The sequence below is a fragment of the Planococcus citri genome, chromosome 1 (assembly GCF_950023065.1).
Source record: "Planococcus citri chromosome 1, ihPlaCitr1.1, whole genome shotgun sequence".
NCBI lineage: Eukaryota > Metazoa > Arthropoda > Insecta > Hemiptera > Pseudococcidae > Planococcus > Planococcus citri.
The window spans coordinates 27,457,204-27,482,192 of NC_088677.1; the positions used below are offsets into that span (position 1 = coordinate 27,457,204).

At 31.7% G+C, this 24,989-nt stretch overlaps 1 protein-coding gene across 2 annotated transcripts in view; it reads right to left on the bottom strand.

Moving 5' to 3' along the window:
* The window catches only part of LOC135831149 (uncharacterized), an 80,534-nt gene that overhangs the window by 43,900 nt on the left and 11,645 nt on the right, over window positions 1–24,989 (bottom strand). Inside the window, exon 2 of one of the 2 annotated variants that reach the window (XM_065343428.1) lies at window positions 4,992–5,033. The exons of the other annotated variant lie outside the window; for it this stretch is intronic. Within the exon in view, the coding sequence (XP_065199500.1) occupies window positions 5,030–5,033 (4 nt within the window). The 3' untranslated portion in view covers window positions 4,992–5,029. The remainder of the gene's footprint in view (window positions 1–4,991; window positions 5,034–24,989) is intronic. 2 annotated transcript variants of the gene reach the window in all.

Sequence of the window (24,989 nt, forward strand, 5' to 3'; positions counted from 1 at the left end):
AGTCTTATAAAATGCTAGAAAGCCATTTTTAAAAGACTGATACAGCATAGAAATTTATTGATTTTTGAAAGTTCTGAAAAACTAGACTCAAGATGTAGGTAAAATTATTTCAATGTTACTCAAAATGTCAGGAATTGGCAATGTTTTTACAAAGTTTTGACTAGAAATTATCATACTTTACCATAAATCATCAGTAATTTTCCAAAGCGTACCTATAATAGGTACACCAATTAATACCCGTAGATTGGCAAGAAATTATCCAGCACTAACAGTTTACCTGAAATTACTGGTAATTCACCTAAACTGACCAGTAGTAGGTACCGAAAAATTACTAATAGTTAACTAAAAATTACCTTCAGTATTTTACCAAAAATTACCAAAAATTACCTGTAATTTACCAAAAAGTAAAAACATTACCAGCAAATTGCAGAAAAGTAACCAGCAACTAACAAAAAAATTACCAGTAATTTACCAAAAAATTATCAGTAATTTACCGAAAAATTACCAGTAATTAACCGAAAAATTACCAGTAATTAAATTTACCAAAAAATTACCAGTAATTTAATTTAATTTACCAAAAAATTACCAGTAATTTAATTTACCAAAAAATTACCAGTAATTTAATTTACCAAAAAATTACCAGTAATTTAATTTACCAAAAAATTACCAGTAATTTGCTAAAAAAAAACAAGTAATTTACTAAAAAAATAACCAGTGATTAACCAAAAAATTACCAGTAGGTATGTAATTTACCGAAAAATTACTGGTAGGTAATTTACCAAAAAATTACCAGAATTTTTAAAAATTATTGTACTGGAAATTTATTGAAAGTTACCAGCAATTCAAAAATATTATGGATTACTGGAAACTTACAAGAAATTACTGGTAATTCATTACAAGTTACTAGTGATTTATTAGGGGATTATCAGTGATTTACCAAAGATTACCAAATATTTTCAGCAATTCACCAAATTCAAAATTTTGATGTAATTTTGTCTCTTTTTGTTTCATTTTTTGCAAGTTCTAAAAAAGACATTACGCCTATTTCTTTTATTCAAAAGCTTCTACGGTTCTACCTCATTTAAAATGTAAGAAATAGATAATTTTTTTCATCAGACAAATTTCTGACAGACCTTCGACGCAAATTGTTTTATGAAATTTTCAGTGAAATGAGCTCACTTTTTTGATTCGATTGTCTAATTTTTCATCGCAGATTTCTGAAAAGGTTCATATTCGAGGTATTTTAAGAAAAAGTTGAAAAGCAACTCTAGTAATCTTTAGTTGACTAGTTATGATAAAAAATTTGAAAGTTTCTTTCCTCAACTTTTTTCCATTACCATCACAAAGAAGCGATTTTTGGAGGGAAAAACTAACGATTCTGCAGTCAAAAAAAATGAAGAAAAAATTATTGTGGGGCAAATAATTTCTTAGCTGTGGAGGGTGGTGGTTTTTTCTGGGAGACATAAGACAATAGAACTTTCCAATCCAAATGATTTGGAGACAAAAATGAGAAAACTCAACTTGATCAAACAACTTTTTATTACATAGAGCTCCACATTATGGATCAACCTGTACGTCGTTCGTGTTTTTAATTTTCCAAAATAAAGTGTTTTTTCTCTATTGTCTTTTCAAATTGTAATTTTTAAACGTGTTTACGAAATGCCAGAGAATACACATTTCTTGTCTTTGGTAACGATAAGTCTTTCATGAAGTACTTTCGAGTGGACCTAGGTATACTTTGTTGTAAGTGAGTAGGTGTTTGGGTTGCTTAATTTGTCAAGCACTGACGGAGTTTGACTTTGATTTAAATAAAAAAATATATGATATGGAGTGCAGTGTGAGCATATTACCAAAAAAAAAAATGGAAGGAAATTTCAACTTTGTTCAAATAAAAAATTTACATTAGTCACTCGAAGAACGTCTTGAAAAGTTGAGGTTCAATTGACTTCGTTCCTATGAGTCACTATAGTGCTTGATCCTCAACTCCTTACCAATCTCTTCTCTTCTGATAAACTGATGTCAGATCCTTTCATTGCTTTCATTTTTGGAATTTTATTGAACAGAATTGAAGGGAAATAAGGCACCTTATTATAAAATTCGCTCTTCTTCTCTCACCTCCATGGATAATTGGATAATTACGTGTAATTTCCAATATCTCGTATAAAAGTAACGATATCTTTATTCTTTTTCAACGGAAAAACTCCAATTAAAACAAAGAATCGTTTATTTGCTCGAAAAGTTTGCGGAAAATTTTCATTAATACGGAATGATCACTTTCCCAAAGTTTGATAATTAGAAATTTCTTCCCTCTCGAAAAACCAAAATACGGCAATACGCAGAAGGAAAAAATGGGTACGTCACGACCACATCCCCTTAAAAAATTGCGCACAACACGCCAATCATCGGCAAATTCACGTTTTAATTAAAATAAGATTAAAAATGTAATTTGTCCACGTCAGCAGCAAAGTAAAAAGCAAAAAGAGTACAAAACCAACTCCACAAATCATTTCCACAGTTCGTACATCTCACACTTTTTACAACTCGTGTATACGAGGCGGTCATCCTCATTCGGCGGTAATCTTTTGTCAGTGTCCCCTGCGGCTTTGGAAAGTTCATCCATTTTATCGCACCAAAATATAGTTTTTCCCCTCATCACGACGATAGGGTACTTACATTTTTTCCACGGCGCCCCTCTTTTCATTCTCGCGGTTTATTACATCTCTCTTATACACGGAGCTGTATTTTAAAAGTTCCATCATATTTTTTTACGCGTAGCTAAATTTAGGCTCACGTTTAGTAATAGTAACGTTGAGGCTGAATTACGAATAAGCTGCCGCATTAGTGGAGCCATTAAGGCAGGAGGGCGGAAGGAGATTAACGAGTTAATATATTTTTTTGAAGCGCGATTTCAAGAGAGAAATGGTTCGAAGGATATCCGCTCGATTTTAGGGTCGATTTAGCTCAGAAATGACGTTCATCTGATGGCAGACTAACTCTAAAATTGATAGATAACAATTTTTACAAAAAAATAAAAAATCACGAATTGATAAAAATTAATGTTGATAATTTCTGCTACCTACGTAAAATTTTTCTCGATTTGAAAAAAAATTCTCTAATTCTTCCAAATTTTGAAGCATTGCGGGACATTCGTTAAAATAAATATTGAGCATTTTGTAAACAAAGTGTCATAGTAAAGCTTCGTGAGAACCGAAAGATAATTATAATGAAAAATTTAAACCATTCGAAACAAAGAAAAATATAAAAGTTTCATTATTAAAACTCTCATTCTCTCTTCAAGAAAATTCCTTACTCGTGGTTGCAATTAAAAATATACCTACAGTGACGAGGGATACGAAATTTCACATAATTCTGGTGTTTTATTCGCAATATTGAAAACTTAAGACAGTGTCGTTATTCATTTCCATTTTAAATAGGTAGATAGTTGAGTTGTATACCTATACCTACCCATATATTTCCCATCAAGTCGTGGTTTGTATTCCAGTTACTCTTTTATTTTCATTTTTTTTGTCGGTGTAAATTAAAAACCTCTTCGTAATTAAAAAGTATTATTTTTAGAAAGATAATTTCGTTCATTTTTGCCAGTTCTTTTTTTTTTAGTTTTACCACTTTCAAGGACACGAAACATTCTCGAGAGAATCGTTTAAATCTTTGTGAAAAAATTCGCGCGTGGTACCAAACACATTATTTATCTACGATAATAAATGTCTTTATGTTTTTCAAATAGGTAAAACCACACCTATATGCATAAAATAGATGGCATTAGATTTTCAAAAACTTAATTGATACTTTGATGGCTCGGTACTTATACATACAATAGAATGAAAATTCAAAAAATTAATTTCTATTCGAAGTTTAAAAATACTTATAAGGCTATTTAATTGATCGAGTGATTCAAATATGAATATTCAATTCACTCTGCAGATATTTGAATTTTCCCAAAATATCATAATTGCATACCTACCCTTTTCATTACTTTCAAGTAGAGAAATGCTGAATTTGAAATAAAATATCTTTACTCACTCACTCAGTCTTCCTTTTATAGAAATCAAATTACTTCATCCTGCTTCTATAAATTTATTCATAGATTTGTTATGCAAACCTTTTTCATTATTCTCGTCCAGAGCAATGTGCTGATCCAAAATAAACATCTTTACAACTCACTCAATTCTCCCTTTCCAGTAAATATGTCCAGCGAATCAACAAAATGAGAAACGTGTAACTTTACACCGTATAAACCCACACACCTTATTTAAGTTTGACTACACGTAGGTAGGTATAACAGCAAAAGCTCGGATTGTAGCTTGAAAAGGCAAATTAAAGACAAAGTGTTTGGTACGTAGCTTTTTGAAAGTCGAGATTGTATTTTAGACTAACAAGTAGGCCATAAAGATTACCAAGAACGACTTTTCCGTATTATCGTCTTTCCTTATGCTATACTATGTTTTATGAATACGTGACAGACCTCTACACTCTACAGTAAGTATACATATTGAATGCGAGAATACGAGTTTAACAATAGGAAAGTATTTTAGGTTTATCGTACCTTACCTAATACTACTACTACTACTACTACTACTGCTGAAAATGTATTTATTCAGAACACTAACCTTCTGTATACACCATACAACGTAGAAAAATATGTTTACTGTGAACTAATTTTTTATTCAAACGCATTAATTTTCACATTAATATTACCACACACACGCACACATTTGTTTAAATATTTAGATCTGCTATTCGGTATGGTGGAAAGTATTGTAGGAAATTTAGAAAAAAAATCTAATCCAGTATTGTTTACTTAGGGCACGACTTTTTTCTGTTAAAGGTCTTGGGGGCAGAGGGAGGGGCAAGTTCACAATTGTGAACATTTCCTACTATAGTGACATAGTAGCCAATTTTAAGTGATCAGTTGAATATTTGGGAATCAGAATAGATTCATGCATGCATAAGAAGTACATCAACTTACTTACTCAATATATTCTCTTACTCTAATGACAAAAATGTGTCCTCACCTGAAACAAATTAAAAGAAACTTTGAATTAGTGTTTAGTGAATTGAAAATCATTTCGAGTGATAAATTACAAGTATGTATACTGCTATTAATGATAAAGATAAAAGCACAAAGTTTATCAAGTACACTATGAACAAGGATACCAAAAGAATTTTTTTTTGAAACTGAGAGGGAATCGCCATAAATCTCATGTAGGAGGGACAATGAAACGATCTTCCGTAATCCGTACAAATTAAACACCAGTTTTATAGTAGCAAGATGATAAGTAAGATGGAAACATACTCACCAGTGCGACGGCCTAATACTAAAACCACATAACTCCATTGGCACTAAGGACCCTGTGTATGGACTGGACCACATCCTTTCTCAAAAATAGAACTCAAATTGTAAAGACAGAAGATATAAATGGAGAATACCAAAATACCATTTCTCTGAACAATATCCAGTTGAGTAAGGAGTTCCACAAGGGTCAATATTAGGACCTCTGTTCTTTATCTATTATGTCAATGACATTCCAAAAAATGTAAGGAGTAACTTGATCCTATTTGCAGATGACACTACTGCACTGATTCCTATGAATATGGGTGTCTCAGTACAACAGGTTGTGGATGATTTGGTAGTATGGTTCAGAATAAATTAAATTAAATTAAATGTTGAGAAAACAAACCTAATATATTTTGGTCACAGCACACAAAATTTAAATTTGGAACTGCCTATTATCAAAGTTGAATGTCTAAAATTTTTGGGAGTATACATAAACTCCAGTCTAACTTTGATCAAATAGACTATCTTGCTGGGAAACTATCATCAATAAATTATCTTCTTTGGCAACTAAAAGGTGTCACCAAAGTGCAAACTTTAAAAATGGCATATTATGGATTGTTCCAGTCTAATATGGCATATTATGGCTTGGTGTTTTGGGGTGCTAATATTAGTCTTATGCACAGAATTTTTGTAATACAAAAACAAGCAATTAGGTAGAATAATCTATCAAATGCAAGTTACTAAATCATGCAAGAATATCTTTCTTTCAAATGAAATTTTAACCTTACCCTGCTTATACATATATCTGATAGCCCAAATTGTGAAGAAGGGCATAGTAAAATTACATACCCCTCAACATAGTCATTATACTAGAAATAGCCAACAACTTCATAGCACACAATTTAGGACAAAATTTTACCAAGCTAGTAATGGCTGCAAAAATTTATAACAAAATTCTAAATTAAATCAAAATTATCAATTGCACAAAATTATTTTCCTAAACTCTGAAAAAAAGGGCTACTAAAAAGAGCATTCTATTCAATAGATGATTATACAATATGGACGCTGTTACATAACTGAGTGCATTATTATTTTAAAGATAAGTATATAAGAATTAAATATGTGTACTAATCCTCCATATGTATACCTCATCTAAAATGCTTTATATGGCCCTTTCATTTTATTTTATTTTATTTCTTTAAGTATCTTTTCTCTCATTTCTTATACTGTTAGCTAGTAAGATGACTTTGTAAATGCAGCATATGCTGCATATTGCAAAAAATAAATTTGATTTGATTTGAAACGGTCTTTACACTGTACCCCTTCCTATTGCACTTAGGTGCTCAACTAAAAGATAGGTAACCGCGGATAAACACCCTCAGTTACCTATCTTTTAGTTGAGCATTCAAGTGCAATAGGAAGAGCCAAAGTGCTAGGAAGAGCTACAGTGTGAAGACCATTATTTTACATAGGGTCCTTAGTGCCAATGGAGTTACATGGTTTTGATATTAGGCCATCGAGTGGTTAGAATAAGTGATGTACTTTTGTACAATTTATGTTGTCAGTTGCGAATAAATATGTGAGGGTGCATAAGAAAAGGTACCTTATGGCAAAAAAATGTTTGCCTATGGAGGGTTCCACTAAATTTTTAAAGAGTCTCTACGAAAATTGGACGAAGAAGAAAAATCAATTTTTTGGCCATAAGGTACCTTCCAATATGCACCCTCACATATGATCTTGATATAAACCAAATGGATGTAACAACAGCATTTTTGTATGGTGAATTGGAAAGAGAAATTTATTGTGGGGGTACCACAAGCGGTGGATGTTGATGAATTTTGGAAAAATAATGTATGTAAGTTGATTAAAAGTTTGTATGGGTTGAAAGTATCACCAAAACATTGGTATGAAAAATACAAGGAGAACATTTTGAAAATAAATTTTAAAATCTATCCGTTTCAAAGTTGTATTTTTGTTTGGCGAAAGAAAGATAAATTGTTATTTATTGTGGTCCTGTTGATATGTAGATGTTTTGATTACTTATTGGTTATTGCACAGATGAAATATTAGAAACTATGAAACTCAAAAAAAAAAATGAATCAAAATGAAAAACGAAGTAAAGAAGATAAGAAGGTAGAAATGGTATCTGAAACAATGTCTTGGGAAGCTGTAGGAAGTTACATTTTTCGTAATATGACTACGACTAGAACTAACTAAGATATGCTATGCTGTAGATGTTGTGAGTAAGTATCAGCAAAACCCAAAATTGGAAGATCAGTTGAAAGTTCTTGAAATTACGAGGTAAAACACTCAGAAAAAGCCAAGAAAATTGATGAAAAACGCCAAAAAATGATGATATTTTCGGGAAATTTGTCAGAAGCTAATTTGTCAAAAATGTATGAAAAAGGTGTTGAACCACCAGAAAATCAAGGTGACTATTTGCAGTTATGAAGGTAAATTTGCATAGTAAATTGACTGCATGGACCAGGGATTGCCTACATTTTTGTTGCACTTCATGAGAATTTGCACCTTAAGGTTATCAAGGTTTCACTGTACCTGAATTCTATGTTGTCCTTGATTTCTTTATTATAAATATCCACGAGGACACCGCCAACATTGAAATCTTTTAGGAAATAATATAGGTGAGAAAAGCTGGGAAAATGTAGCAATTAAAATGAAATCCAGATTATCAAAAATTGTCAATTTTAATTTGTACGTAATACCTCTTAAACAATTTCCTTCCATTTCTCGAATTGAACATTTTCAAATGATGTATCCTTCACTTTGTTCGAATAAAATTGTTTTCTTCTTCTAAATTACTTATCTTACATAGAAAATCTTCAAATTTTCAAAAATATCAAGACTCTAAAAATTGGCTCGCATCACAAATATGCTGTTTTACTTTCGAGTCATAATTTTCGAACGTTTCTGTCTTCGCTTTGCTTGGACCAATTTGTTTTCCTTTTCTAAAAATAGAATTTCTAAAAAAGTTCTTATTCAAATTTTTGAAAACATAAAATCCACAAAAATTAATTTCACAAATCAAAAATGATGATTTTTTACCTCTTGAATTATACAATTTCTAAAACTTTTGTCAGTCTTTTTTATGGATACTTTTGAAAAAGTACCAAGGGAGCTCCAAAAACCTTACTCAAAACAACACAAGTTCAAGTACGTGCCAATGGTCGATTGCAATATGATACAAAAATGTTCTTTTTGATAAGTGTAGATTCTCAAAATGAGTCAATTAGGAATTCTAATGTCACTCGATTCTAGTTCCTTTTTTTTATTCATCATTTTAACCTCAGAGACATCCTACACATGAGCCAAAAAATACCTCAATCCCAAATTACGAATATTTTTAGATACGTCATAAAATTAAAGACTTTCTCTTCCCAGAACCGAAACACCTTCTCACCAAAATATAATAACGCGGGTAGGTATGTTATGTGTAAATGTACAAATAATATTCAGATCAAAATACTAATAATTCATTCTCTACTCGTACAACTGTCAAAATTGAAATCGGTATATAAATCAATATTCCAAAATATATACATATCACACTAGTACAGTGATACACTCTCGCATCTGCGTTCTATTTTCATTTCACATATGTACAATTGCATAATTACGCAGCACACAGTAGGTACCTTGTACATTATTACTCAAAAAACTGGTTTACCAAACGAAAATAATAAATTTGCGAAAGGTGTGTAGGTCTAGGTACGCAACATACACGTGAAAAGATAAAATCTACTAATCGAGCACACACGGGTACGATTTGGCACCACAAAGAGCCAGGGGAGGAAAAAAAATCAACGTCTTTCCAAAAATAAATTTCAACATTAGGCATCACTGAGAGAGTACTAAGTTCGAGCTTTCTAGGATAGTAGGCTAAAACGGGATTGTAGATATATTTGCGCGTGGTGCAACCCAAACCCAAACCCAAGCTGAAACATCGATCGTATTTTAGATGTTTATGTGTGTTACGTCAAAAACGAGCACGATTTGTGATTCGTTTTCGCGCTTCCTCTTTTACCCGTATATTATGAAAAAATTCGCACACCCAATCGATAAGAAATTTTCATTTGATTTTTTCTTTCACCCCTTTTTCACTATACGCGAAATTTTCACACGATTTTATGCTTTACTGGCACAGATAGGTATAATTTACGCAGGTAAGTTTCGTGTACGAGATTTTCGTATCGTATCGTATACGAGTACGTCGTCGTCGTAAAGTTGGGCAGGGCGAGAGTAGGTATGCGTAAAAATGAAAATTTAATTTTACGCGCCTAAAAGGAAGCGAAATTTTCCTCGTCGATACTTTTAAAAGGCATTAAACTTTCCTAAAAGATGTTTACCTACTTTGTTCGTTGGTTTTCGCGAATTCGACTTCAAAGTGTTTTATTTTCGATTCCTCGAAAGGTCGTCGTTCCTTTTCTTTTCGCTATATAATACAAAGTTGAATGTGATTTTTTTACACCGTCAATTTATTTTCGGAAATATTTCTTTGACTGTTGGCTTATTCGAGCATCGATGCGATTAAAAAATATTTTTACACGAGAACAAGGATTTTTTTCACCGAAGCATTCTTAGAAATGCTTTGATCTTCGTACCTATACCTTTTATTCATTGCTCAAGTGTAAGGAAACAACTGTTTGGGAAAATTTGTCAAAAGAAATGAGATAAAAAGCTAAAACAATATAATCAATTAAATCGCTATGATTTCCTTATTAGTTTCGTTAATCTTGCTGCGATACAATTAATTACAATCGCCCTTTACCTTAGAGACATTTTTCTCGATATTCCTTCTCTGACTCAATCCGTCCTTACTCCCACGAATCAACAATTACTAGTTTTGGACTACATATTTTGGAGCATCTAGAGATGTTTCAAATTACTCTGGAAGGGCAGATGGTAGGGCTCGTACCCATTCCCCCTCCCCCCAAAAAATAACTTTAACCATCTGAAAAAGCAGGCTAACCCAAAAGTAATCAAAAAAGTGACAAAACGTGAGGAAAACATTCATTTTCAGTGTAGAAAAAAATCACCAAAAAAAAACCAAAATCTTTCGTTTTTCATTAAAATCTAAAAACAAACAAAATTTTTTGGCAATTTCAGTGAAAGAATGGGCTTTTTAGCAATTCCAGCAAAGAAGCGAGTCATTAGGACAATTTTTTTTCTAAGTGAGACTTTTTGCTATTTTTAGCAGAAAATGAGACTTCAATAACATGTTTTTCCGATTTCGTTTGGTTTTGTTCAAATCAAATCAAATTGGAGGGATGAAATGTCAAAAAATGAACAAAATTCATCATGACATTCATGACTGACAACTTTTTAGTCAAAATTGAAATTAAAAAAGTTACCTATAGGTACCTAATCAATGTAGAAATTCAAGAATGAACCAAAAAGTTGTAATATTGAAATTTATTAATTTTTCGACGTAAAATTCATTTCTCCGTCATTTTCAAAATAGACTTTTTTTAAAAAAAGAATTATTCATGGCTTACAATATTTGAATTTGAATTCGCGAGTTGGATAAAAATTCATTTCATTGAATTTTTTCGTCTTCTCAGATATTTGTACTTGTAATTCATTTCTACCTCTTTTTTCAATATGCATTCTTTTCAATTTTCAATAGGTCACATCTAACATAATTTTCCAGTAATTCTTGCGACTGCATCAGAATTTTCCATTCTGTCTCTCACTTCTTGGACACCCTGTAGAGCAATTCTACTCGATGAATTCAATTCAAAAAATGGCAATGGTTCAATTTCTAAATTTTTCTTTCAGCTGAGCGATAATTTGTGAAATACAGTATCACATTTCTCCTTCAACCTTGAGCCCAATTTACACGAAGCAAACGACGATGATACATAAGTACGAAGTAAATCGATCGATTGTTTTTCTAAATCACATTATCCCAGTTAATAAGTCGTCAAAATTTATAACTTTTTTCCATTATTATTAAAGACGAAAATTGATATCGTTCGTTTGTTTTTTCATCCCACAAAAAAAAACCTTGAGAATTATTTTTCATTATACATGCTACGAAAATGTAGCATTTTACCCCCGTTTACACACCGTGAAAATACACTTTTTCCTACTGTGATTGAAAAAATTCCTCTTTCCATCTCTAGGGACGGAAAAGAAATTCTTTTCCGTCACACTGTGATGGAAAAGAATTTACAATATATTAGTCAATGTGAATTCTTTTCCGTCACAGTGTGATGGAAAAGAATTTAGAACATATAGTCAATGTAAATTCATTTCCGTCACAGTGTGATGGAAAAGACTTTCTTTTCCATCCCTAGGGATGGAAAGAGGAATTTTTTCAATCACAGTAGGAAAAAATTTTCGCGGTGTGTAAACAGGAGTAAAATGCTATATTTTTTCGTAGCATTTATAATGAAAAATATCTTACAAGATAGTAGTCAAAAGTGAATGAATTCTTGTTTCGTGCGTTGGCTCCACTCGCCTTCGGCTCGTTCCGCCAATCTTCGCACTCGACAAGAAATCATTCACTTTCGTCTACTGTGTTGTAATATACTATTTCCATCGAGAAATTTTCACCATTATTGCGCGATAGAAGGCTTTGAAATTCAATTTGCTTTTTACTATACGAACACAACGATGAGTTTTTTCCTTAAAATTTTAGCAGCCCAGGTCTCAATTATTACACCGAATAAGAGAATTTGAACGATCGAAATTTTATAATCAGAATTCAAACGAGTTAGAGGAGACAATTTTATTAATCGTTCGACTTCTCGAGTCGATAATAATTTAGAAAACGCAACTAGAAACTGCAAAAAAATAATACAATTCGAGTTTTTTGATATTGAAACGCGATAAAATAATGAAGAATAACTCCACGATGAAGTGCAGCCACGATTCGTGTATTCGCCAGAAATCATATAAAACTGATACATCCGCGATAGGAACACACTGGTGAATTTTTTTTGACCTCTGACAAGGTTCGGTCATTTATAAAAATTACGTAATCTGAAATTCGCATATTAAACGAGGAAAAAAAACTCGTTGAAACATAATTCAAAAAAGCCTGCGTTTGTGTCAGAATGATGAATTTTATTCTTCTCGAGTGTACCTACCTAAGTAAAATTAAGCGAAGAAATAAATCAAGAATTCGCGATACTTCGGACGATTTTCCAATCTAATCGGATTTTTTCGTTTTTCAAAGTATACGACTTCAAAAGTTAATCTAACACTTTGGATTTTTTCCCACGCTTAAGGGGTTCTTTTGTCTCGAAATAAAAAAAAATCAATATACTCGAAGCGGTTTTCTTCCGAGAATTAATTTGCCAAATACAGCGAATTCGTATTTTCAGCGAATTAAGTTCGTTAATTTTTATAAAAATATCTCTCGTAGATTAATTAAGGATCAAGGTAACCACCCACGCGAGTTTTCAAGTCGCTCGATTATCATGACCAATGTTGATTTCGTTATTGTAAATTGTAAAATAGGTACCTATACAAATGTGGTATAGTAGATCGAGACAGACATACACGTAAAGAATATAATAATGGAAAATTTTCTCATAATCGAGAAAACTTTTATAATTCGATTCAATATCAACGCTTTTGCTGGTATACGAGGAAACTTTTACAATGGGGTCAATCACCTTTTCGAAGACGCGGGAAGAAAATTATACAGACGTAGGCAAAAATCGTATTTCCTTCTGTAGAGTTGAATTAGTATGCAAATATTTCCATTAAATGTATAGCTAATGAAGGAACCAATAAGGAAAGGAAATTTGCTATTTTTCATTTAGAGATTATTTTCTTAATACATTTTGAGAAAAATGAAATCTTCTCCAAAAAAAAAAAAACTTGACGAGAACACGATCGAAAAAATGTATAGTGTGTCTCAAAAGTCTCAACATTTTTACATGAAAAAAAAGTAAAGCTTTTGTAGGAAGCAAGAATTTCCTAAGAAATCTCAAATTTTTAGCATGTCTTACTGAGGAAATTTCACGACGATTTTTTGTTGTATTCCACTAAATTTCAAAGGCTCGATTTTTAAGAAATCCTGAAACAAAAGTACTGCACACTGCAGAATAATCTGGAAAAAAATTCGATTAAAAAAAAAATTACGAAGGTTCACTCAACAAAATAACTCTACCCTTTCAAAGTTTTTCAGATCTGATTTACTGCATAATATAGGGTGACACATAAATCGAGCCAGCACATGAAAGAGCTCCATAGCACATGCATAGCTGATAGCTCGAGTACTACGACCTTATCCGATTAACGTTGGTAATAATTCATAATTTCGACGCGGGAAGTAGGTATAGAAAATGAACGAAAGGGCTGTCGTATTATTAGTTCCCTTCTCTCATAACAAATTTAAATATATGAAATAAAACGACAGTTTTTATATAAACGCACGAGGCTTTTGAGAATCTCCCATACACCTTTTTTTTTGGTATCAGTGTACTGTACGGGTGGCAGCCATACACAAGATTATTTTTTCTTTTCGTATTCAAAGTTGAACGGACGGAATCTTCCAGATGCGGATAGCTATGGATTTTTTCTCCTTGTTTCAATGACAACATAACCAGTATGATTTTTTTCTTTTTTAGCTGGTTTTGCGTCACAGCCAATTACTCCAAAATTCACGACACTGGCGAAGTGCGTCGTAAAAACGGACGTAATTGGGAGAGTGAAAAAAAATCGTCTATTTGGCCGCACAGTAATTTCAAACTGGCGGGAAGTCGTAATAAAAAGAAATTACCACGCGAAAAACCAACCACAAAATGGGTACCGGAAGTGGTGAAAATCAAAGAAAAATCTACCATAGATATACAGTACGCTTTATAGACGCGATATACGTACGTACTACTTCCTCATATATACGCGAGCAGTACTTCTATTACCCATCGAATGAAACAATTTCAGCACCCGCGTTCCAATAAATAACCCTCGTCCCTTGTTTAAAAGAAAGCACACATCGAGTAGTAAATCAATCCGGGTACATTTTAAAAGCCATTTGTACGCGCATGAACATTACACGCGCAATGCAATGTACCGAGTTAAAAATAAGTATACGACGAGCTGGTGAAATGCGTACAGCTCGTCTCGAAATTAATCGTACTAATTGATAAAGGGCCCAGACGAATGAGTGGGATCAATTTCAAAACCAGGGTCGGAAATGCGGTGAGAAATAGTTGCATTACTACTTGAATATACTGCTAATATAGATTGGATGCCATATGATGAGAAGCAAAACTGTCTTCTTCAACTTCAAAATCAAAGGTTCTGTTGACGCTTGAAATTTTCAATGTGCTCAGGCGCACTCAATTCTGGACAAGGACAAAAACTTAATACAACATACGACAAAGGTAATTTATGGTGTGGGGGGCTACATGAAATGCTCGACAAAAAAAGTTATGATCATATTTTGACTATATTCAAAATTAAAAGCGCAAGAACGTTTTGAAAATTTTGATCAATCATAGCTCATTCAGTTTTGAGATTCCTACAAGCCAAATTTCGTCTCCTATGCTAATCTGGAGGGTCTCGTAATCAACTTTTACCAAAACAGAGTATCTTTAATGCCAAAAAAGTTACAAAGCATATGCAAAACATTTAAATTTACTTAAATGTTTAAAAAAAATGCAAAATTCCAATTAGAATACGTACATTAATGAAACGAGATTGAGACATTGACAATTTCAGCAAACTAAGACTTTTTGGCAATTATTGGCAAAAAAGAGATACTCTTTCGCAATTTTTGTCAAAAAAATTAAACTATTTTGCAAATTTTTGGCAAAAACAGAGAATTTAAGGTCATTTTTGACAGAAAAACGAAACATTTTGGCATTTTTTGAGAAAAAAGGTTTGTGAAAAAAGTGATAAGTTTTCGAATTAGGTATGTACCTCTACCTACTTTTGCTTTAAAAAAAGCTGACTTTTGCAACTTTTTGACGTATAAATACATCAAGACTTCGGCATTAGCTCGCAAAAAAGCGAGACTTTTTGAAAACTTTTGACTAGGAACGAGACTTCAGGTCAATTTTAGGGAAAAAGTTTGGCTTTGAGTACAAGTAATTTTTTGCAAAAAGCGAAAATTTTCAACAATTTGTGATAAAAAAAAAATATAATTTTCAGCAATATTTGACAACAAAGTGAGAATTTTGAAAGTCCATGGCAATTTCTGGCACAACATCAAAACTTGTTGGCAATGTAAGTATAGAAAAATGTGCAATTTTCATCATTTTTTTGCAAAAACTAGAATTTTACCAATTTTTTTGACAAAAAATTTATAATTTTTCGTAATTTTTGTTGAAAAAGTAAAATTTTTGCAACCTTGGAAATTTTAGCAGAATGCGAGATTTGAACAAGGTCAGAAAAAGGCGGGGCTTTTCTACAAATTCTGGCAAGAAATAAAATTTTTGGTCAATTTTTGGGGAAAAAAGTAACTTGTAATTTTTTTACAAACAAAAAGTTTAGACTACCTAACATTTTTGGCAATTTTTTGGAAAAAAAAAATTTGCAAAAAAGTGATAGTACGTATTTTTCAAGTTTGTCGAAAAAGTAAGACTTTTTAGGAATCTTTGGCAAAAAACTAAATTGAACAATTTTAGGTAAAGGCAAGGACTTTTGCCAATTTCTGACAAAAAAATGTGACTTTTGGCCAATTTTTGGGAAAAAATTTACTTTTTGTAATTCGTCAATTTTCAATATTTTTTTGAAAAAAAACAAGACTTTTTATTAATTTTTTGTAAAAAGGGATAATTTTGCAAGTTTTGTCGAATAAGTTCTGAGACCTTTCGGAAATCTTTAGCAAAAAGCTAGATTGCAAAATTTTAGGTAAAGGCAGAGCTTTTTGGTAATTTCTGGTAAACAAGTGTAACTTTCGGCCAATTTTTGGAAAAAATTTACTTTTTGTGATTTTTTTTTACAAAAAATGACAAAAACTTTTAAGCAATTTTTAGCAAATAATTTGTGAAGTTTATTGTCGAAAGAGTAACTACTGCTTTTTTGACCACCTTTCGGTATTTCTTTGCAAAATAGTGAAACTTTTCAGCAATTTCCAGAAAAAATAAAGTTTGGTAACTTTTTTGCAAATAGCAAAAATTTTTAGCAATTAATTAAAAAAAAGATTTTTGTTAAAGATGTGAGACTTTTGCTACATTTTGACATTTTTTTTGTGAAAAAAGTTACTTTTTGGCAATTTTTTGCAAAAAGCTGAACTCGAACATTTTTAGCAGAAGGCAGAGATTTTTGGTAATTTTGGCCAAAAAAGCGATACTTTTTGACAATTTTTAAAAAATTTCATACTTTTTGAAGAGTTTGGTAGGGGAAGAAAAATTAAGACTTCCAAAGTTATGCATATCCTCCTTGCCTAATCCTCACCTATTATTTTATACATTAATTTTTTTTCACATAACTTATGTAATTTCTTCTAGTCTTTTTGATACACTCAATCAATACTTTCTAATTAACTTGATTGGTGCCTCCATAAGAGACCAGCAAGTACATAGATTCGTCACCCTTTTCCCTCAAAATGCTGTCTAATTGACAACTTTATGACCATAGACTTATGGCACCATTGTTTTTCTTATAAAACATAAGAAAAAGGTGGTTAAAGTCGTCAATTAGTTCAGTTCATAACCGATTGTCCAAAGAGTAACATCCCCTTCTAATCGTGTACGTGTGTCGTGTCTATATTGTGTACCCTTATAATTTTGTTCTTTGTTTCATATAATTGTCATGTGTGTCGTGTAATATTGTAACTCTTCTCTAGTTAAATTTGGTGTACTTTCGTAACCTGAAGTTATACATAAAGATCATACATTGAAATCATCTAATTATTGTTCCAATAGTAATTTTGTTCTGATAAATTGTGTTAATTTAATGTGTTGCTGATCTGGTGGATTTATAAACTTGTGTAATGTACATAATATTTATTAAAAAACTCTTATTCATTTTTCTCTTCGCTCTTCATTTCATAATTTATTCACCCTCATCTCCGATAGGAACATCACACCAAGAGGCTTGTTCAGGGTATCTTCCTAATGCACAGGCAAAATTTCAGCCTCAAAAATAATTAACATGTAAATAAAAATAAAATAGATCTTATCTACATGATAAATTCTTCCAAGAATCGAAAATAATGATGAACTTTTGTGAAAAGGAAACAAATTTTGTACAAGCCCTGCCCGAAATTCCGATACGTTGATAAAGCACAAGAGCTCGCAACTTTGCGCAGTTATTTTGAGAAGAAAAAAAATCAGCCTCAAAAAGAGAACGAAAATATACATAAGGTTACTTATAAAAATCAAAATCGTAAAGTACCTACGTATATAAAATTTCTCAACCACTTTGTAAAATTAGTTTTTTCCCAAAACGCATAGTTTTCGAAACAAGACACTGAAAACTTTGAAATTGTTGAAATATGATAACTTTAACCAAAAAATAACTCTAAGCTTCCCTCATTTCCTAGGAAATATTTTCAAATAAATGCGATGGAATGAAAGCCCACCGTACTCGCTCAAGGATAAAAAAGAATTATTATAAAATTACAATGTATCAAAAATGTTAGTATACTTTATCCAAGAGTTGAAATATGCGTGATGGCTTATAATAGGTCACACCTTGAAAACCTAAAAATATAATATAACCAGTCATAAGTAGTAAGCAAAGCACAGACGTGGACCATAGATACTTAATGTACGAGATACTATAACTTCGAGTCAAAGATGAAAGACTGAAGAATGGTTCATCGTCATTTCAACGTTGGCTGAACTCTTCCGGACAATAACTTCGAAAATAATGACAGACTTGTAGACTGTTGACCTCTCTGAAGCGTACATCAAAGAGAGAAGAAAAATGGTCAATTTTTTTCTTTAAATTTAGCTTTTGATTGCTAATTAAAATTTTAAGCTGGATATTAATTTACAAAATACGAACAGGTATTTCGGTATTCAAATAATAAATTGGTATTCGTGATTTTTTTAATGCCACGTGTTTGAATTTTTAATTAAAAATTATCACATAGCACATACTTACCAATCTATTCTAAATTGAACAAAGAATCGCTACAAGAATATACCGAAAAAATTCAAAATCTCAAAAATTTTGAATATTGAAATAAATTCTTTTATTTTTCATCAATTTTTGAGAATTTAAAAAATCCATTCAGAACGTAGTTAAAACGTCTTGAAACGAGTCCTCAATCGTTTGGAAAATAAAAATTGGACTCCAGCACTCGAGTGAGAGTGAGAATCTCATCTATTTAAAAAAAATGTGTTTATTCGACCAAGTTTTTTTTTCGTTCCAAATCCAATCAGATTGTGGTTTGTATCAGGTGAAAAGATTGCCTTGTAAGAGCATTAATCCAATCTACATGGAACTTCTCGAATAAATATATTTACACGTATAAAGCAGGGCAAATACGAAACCTCACAACATAACGTGGGATTTCGTAGTCGTCGTTATCGTCTCTATTGTTACATAATTGAATTGTCAAATATCTATTAAATAATTTATCCTCGTCCTTCGTCGTCGCACGAAATACTATAAAGCATCTCGCCGCTGTCGAAAAATGAATACAGCAGATGACAAGATGAAAAACTTGTCCTTTAATACGATTTATACCGATATAAGGACCTCTACCCCCACCAAGAAGGAATTTACAGCACCTACGTTAATTTGACAAATACCATTAAAATTCTCAAACCTAAAAATAAAAGGGGAAGAGTGAAACAGCACATAGCATAAATGGTAGGTATGCATTTGCCAAGCTAAGGTGAAACTAGACAGCTAAGCAAAGCTTAGCTGCAAAGTGTGCGTAGCTAGCTGCCTTTTCTACAGCTATAACCATTATTACATCTAGGTAGTGCATAAGTGAATCAACCATGTCACAGTGATGAGAATTTTTGAAACTCTCACTGCTTCAAAATAATAATTGTTTTTCAGTGTTTTCATATTTTCCAAATTACAATAGGTATTTCAGAATAATTTATAAGCTTGTATTGCTTCTAAATTAAGAAATTTCTAGTTGTTTTTCATAGTTTGCATTGTTTTAAAATTTACAAAATTTCAAATCGATTTCCCGAATTCCCCATCGCTACAATTTCATAAAGTTTTCAATAAATTTTCAGAATTTTGCATTGCTGCTGAGTTAGGAAATTTGCAATCAATTTTTAGAATTCACATTGCCTCTAAATAGTCAAATTTTGAATACTTAATTTTTCAGAATTCTTATTGTCTTTAAATTAAAAAATTTCAAATTCAATTTTCAAGTTCATATTGTCCACAAATTGTAAAACGTTTACTCAATTTTTGGAATTCACATTGCCTCCAATTTTTCAGAATTCTCATCTTCTTCATAAATATTACAATACTTATTTCATATAATTTTCAAGTTCACATTATCTGCAACTTACAGAACTTTTAATCAATTTTTGGAATTCTCAGCGTCTCTAAATACAAATTTTCATATTACTTTTTTAAGAATTTCCATTGTCTTCAAATCTATAAATTTTCAAACCAATTTTCAGAACTTGCTTTTTATTCTAAATTAAGAATTAAATCTTATAAAATACCAATGTTAAGAATTTGCATTGCCTATTACACGAAAAAAATATGGGTAATTTTTACAAAAAAATTTAACTAAATACTCACAATTAAGTACCAGATCCCATTTAATAATTTTTACTGTAATCATTCAGTAAAAATTATCATTTTAATAAATTTTGCTATAGGTACCAATAGTAAAAATCATTTTGTTTTAATAATTTTTACTAAATCATGATAATAAAAATTTCATGTTTCAATTGTACAAAAATTAGTTTAATTACTCATTTTGAAGTAATTTTTAAATTATAAGTAAAAAGTTAAAAATTATTCATGTCAAGGTAATTCTTACTATACTTATGGCTATAGGTAGACAGAAAATTAATGAAATGAATTTTTAGTTAGCAAATGATATCATAATTCATAACTCAATTTCAGCATTATTTTTGCCCCATTATCATGTACTACGTAGGTAGTAAACTCCAAAGCATTTACCTATCCGATTTTCCTATGAAAAATCTGTCACCTACCTACTTACCTCACGGGGATTCGAACCTGGGTCCCTAAATTTCCTATTCCTACCTACATGCCCTATCCACTCAGCCACCACTTCACTACGAGGGTTACGGCATTAAAATAATATATTTGTTTGGTAAACACCCCACCAAGCCACTCCCACTTGAAATACACAGCTGGCAGACTGGGGGTGTAACAGGGTACAATGCAACGCAGCTGTTTATAAAATGATGAAAGGATAAGGCTGGGGGTATAGCAGGGTACAATGAGCGGCAGGTGTTCTACAAGTCTCCTTTTCCCTTTTTTAGGATTTAATGCATTAAAATAATGAACTAAAATTGCAATTACTCAGCAATTACCCATCCGAATTGAATGAAAATTAATCTATTCCCTCCGCCTTAATGATTCTCAAATGGTGTCCAATAGGTACAAAAAACGGGTGGATAGCTTAAGAGAACATTCAGTTCCAATAAAATTTCATTTCTCAAAGCGAAACCAATAGTGTGCTACGCACACTAAAAAAGGCGAACATTAATTTAGAGAAAGTTTCTCACATAAAGATATGCAAATCGCGTATAAAAATGGAAAACTGCTTATAGCATAAAAGCTTCTCTTTTTTTCGTTTAATACGGAAAGTTTTTCACGTTTCCAACAATGTGATTGCGTCAGCATTATACGCTTTTAATACCTACGCGTTATATTTGGGTCTATTGAAGTAGCTTCATTATCAAGTATATGAAGGCATTAAAATCAAGTACTTTGAAGAAGCAAAAGCAAAGATCTAGCCGAAAGGCTAATAAAACGAATTATATATTTTGATGGTGTAAAAGTAAAAGGGCTGAATCGAATACGAATAAGGCGAATGAAGACGGACTTGCTTTCAAATTTCATCGAGATTACTCCGAACAGTGCGAATATCGAGAAAATTTTTTCATCTTTGTTGAAACTTCTAGTTTGAGAATTTTGTCGAAAGAAAAACAATGTTTTTCGAGGGGGAAAAAAATGAAAAAAATTGATCCACGTTTGTGTCTAAATTGAGAAATTGGATTTCACTGTTCTGTTTTTTTTTTTTTTTTTCGATACAACGAAGAAATTCAAAGTTTTACAGCCACGAAATCGAAATCTATACTGTCATCGTCCGCAATTTTTCAAAAAATGGTCTTTGAATAAGATTCAAATTAGTTTTTTCAGCAGTACTGAAATTGGAAGTGGTCCTCGAATGCTAGCAAAATTGAAATAAGACAAGAAAACGCCAATCTAAAAATTTTTCAGCAGCCAAATCGTACATACTTTTGAAAAATTAGCCCAGAAATCCCTACGATGGGAACTTCAAAACATTGTAAGACTCTACATTATTCGATTTGGCCGCTGAAAGCATCATTTGCAAACTACCCTGTAAATTAAAATTTAGAAAACCAACCCCAGTCACCCCTCCCTCCCTCCACCCGATTTAATTTCGTTTTTTCGCGAGGTCAAAAGAACCTGCAGACTCGCAAAACTATTACAAAAAATTATACATACCTACCTACCTACGCTATTTCAATTTCAAACTTTTAAACGTTATCTTTCTTTATGCGATTCGAATGTTTTATCGAGAAAATTTCGAATATCATATTCGAAGAAACGGCCATACGAAAAACTAATATCGCACAAAACAGCAGGCGAGATTTTAAAAATTTTACGAAAAGGTCGTTTTGTCGTATAGGTACAGCAATAAAGATAAGAAATATAAGTCGATAGCATTTTATATAAGGGCCATAAATAATGTGTTGGATTGAAGTAAAGAGTTACAAAGTATAGCTATAGTTATACGAACATACTATAGAATATGATCGCCGAACTGAATAAACAAAAATGCAGACCCGCAATATGTTCTGCTTAAATATCAATACGCTGCTTTCCTTCGTTTATATTACGAACAAATTTTCAGAATTTTATACGCAGACTTGAATTTATACATACGATGAAACGTTATAAATTTTCAATTTTTCGCATTCTCGTTCATTTTTTCCCTCATCGAAACAAAAAGAAATTGAAAAATAGAACAATTTGTATAAATTCGAAGAGAGAGAAATAAAAAGGACGAGCTTTTGATATGTAAAAAATGAAGACAAATTTCTTAGAAATCAACACTTTTTCGATAGTTTTTATATTTTACGGACACGCGAAAAAAGGGTAGATGTTTTTCTAAATATTTCAAATGAAGCAACTACCACTTTGTACGTCACGAATTCTGATAAAATACAAAACAAAATATTCTAGTCGGGTATTTTTTCTAAGGAAAGAAGACAAGGTAATGAACAAAAAAATGTAGCTGCCACGATGGTATCGTTGAAATGGTTGTCATTTTTTTGAACGCAGGTCGGTCAAAGTTTATAGGTTGATCAGTTAATTAGAGTTCATCATTCATGAATTAGAAAATAACCAACGTTTGTTATTCCAAGTCCCCATCTCTCACGCTCTACACCTCGATACTTTTATTAAGGTCAGCTTGTTTCAGGAATGTTTGAGCTGTAAGAGTCAAATGGTGAAGTAAAAACGGTTCGTGAAAAATACATTTCAAAAAATTTGGTAAGAAGGACTGTACCTAATTTAAAAGTCATTTATGCATCTGAAATCTTTCGTAGAAATTTAAAGTTTTTGAGCCATTTAAAAATTCTGAAAGTGGATTTTCAAACGAATCTTACCATCTACATAAGTACCACTTTGTTTTTGATCCTTTGACTGGAAATACATCCTCTCATCCCATATTAAGCTAGTAAAACCTATCCAAATATGGACAATAATTGTGAGAAAATTTCCGGCCGAAAGATTTCCTTCGCACTTTAAAATATACATTCGTGGAAAACTACAAATCTCAATCATTTAGAGAGAAGATAACACATTTAAACTTGAAATCGCAAATAAAAAGTTTTTCAACTTTTACTGAAAAAATTTTGAAATAGGAATGTATTTTTCAAGGTATTTTAAAATTATTCCAAAATCGCAGGAATCCTTTTTAGAAAAATCAAAAGAGAGAATCGAGCATAAAATTTTGAAATATGGAGTAAAAAAAACAGTTCAAAATGTTCTATAAAAATAGTTCAAAACGAAAGAAAATTAATAAATTAAAATAAAAAACGATCAGAAATTCAAGGATAGAACATGAAGTCAAGTATAAATGTTAATAGAATAAATCAGTCTAAACATGAAAATACGAGTAGATGAAAAAAATTGATAAAATAGATTGAAAAATGGAATAAAATTCGACGGAAATTGAAGAAAAAAACAATAAAAAATTATTGAAAATTGTTCAATAATTTTTTTTCTAATCTAGGTATAAAATCACATTAAACATTATTCGAAATACCAGAATAGTGAATTGAAATAAATTCAAAACACGAACCACGAAAAATGATGAAATATGCATCAAAACACTTCAAAATCTACTGAAAAATTTTTACTTGAAGGGAATTTTATTTCTACATTAAAAAAACATGAAACTGATAAGACATGAAGTTGACTGCATGGTGGTTTCAAATGGTTTTAAAGCTTCCAGCTACTTTTTGGAAATTTCAATTTTCCAAAAAATGCCATATATAGGTAACTATTCAAAAAGTCGCTGAAGGCTCCAAAACGACTTTAAACCCACCAGCAGTCGACTTCATAGCGTATTGAAATTAGTTTGCAGAATGAATTTCGGCTTTCTCACTCCATTTGATGACATTTTGTGGGAATTTCGAGTTTCAAAAATCTACTGGAGGCTCCAGTATATTTTCAAAAAGTCTCCGGATGCTCCAAAACAACTTAAAATCCACCTGCATTCGACTTCGTAGCGTATTGAAATTAGTTTGCAGAATGAATTTCGGCTTTCTCACTCCATTTGATGACATTTTGTGGGAATTTCGAGTTTCAAAAATCTGCTGGAGGCTCCAGAACTGCTCAGAACGGTTTTAAATCGTTTTCAATCGATTTGGCGTGTCGAAAATAGGGTATATCCCAAATTTCAGCTTTCTTGGTCAATTTGGTAAAATTTTGATTTTTCCCCTCATTTTTAGCCCAAATTTGATTTTCAAAAATTCACCAAAAATCGAAAAAGGCACTTTAGCACTTGAAATTTTGACAGGTGATAAATTGTTGCCTGATCTTTCGATCTACCTTTGTACGGTTTAAAAAATTTCGTGCAAGTCCTATGTTGGAACGCAAAATCTGCGATTTCGGCTGACCTGTCAATCAAAATGGCCGCCATTTTGTAAGTAGGGTGACTTTTTTTGAGAACAAGGGCTAGAAATGTTCCTTAGGACTCCCCCTTTAAGAAAAAAGTTGTCCCGGAGGATCGACGAGGGGGATGCAATAGATCCTTAAGCGGGCTTCCCCCGACTAATATTTCTTTCTGATCTTCTTCACCTACTTCAAAGCTTCATGTTTGAAAATTTTAATAAAAAATCTCATTTATCTATGAATATTACATTCAATTCCTTTTTGGTAAATTCATTTTCATTTGAGAGAGAAGGTGGAGTTCTCAAGTGAAAATTTTAGGGTTTTTTTTTGTATATCAGAAAATATACATTTCAACGATGATGAGTTTTTGAAAAAATTCAAAAAATTTCAAAAAACTGATTCTCATGTAGATTTATGATGTCAACTTTGAAAA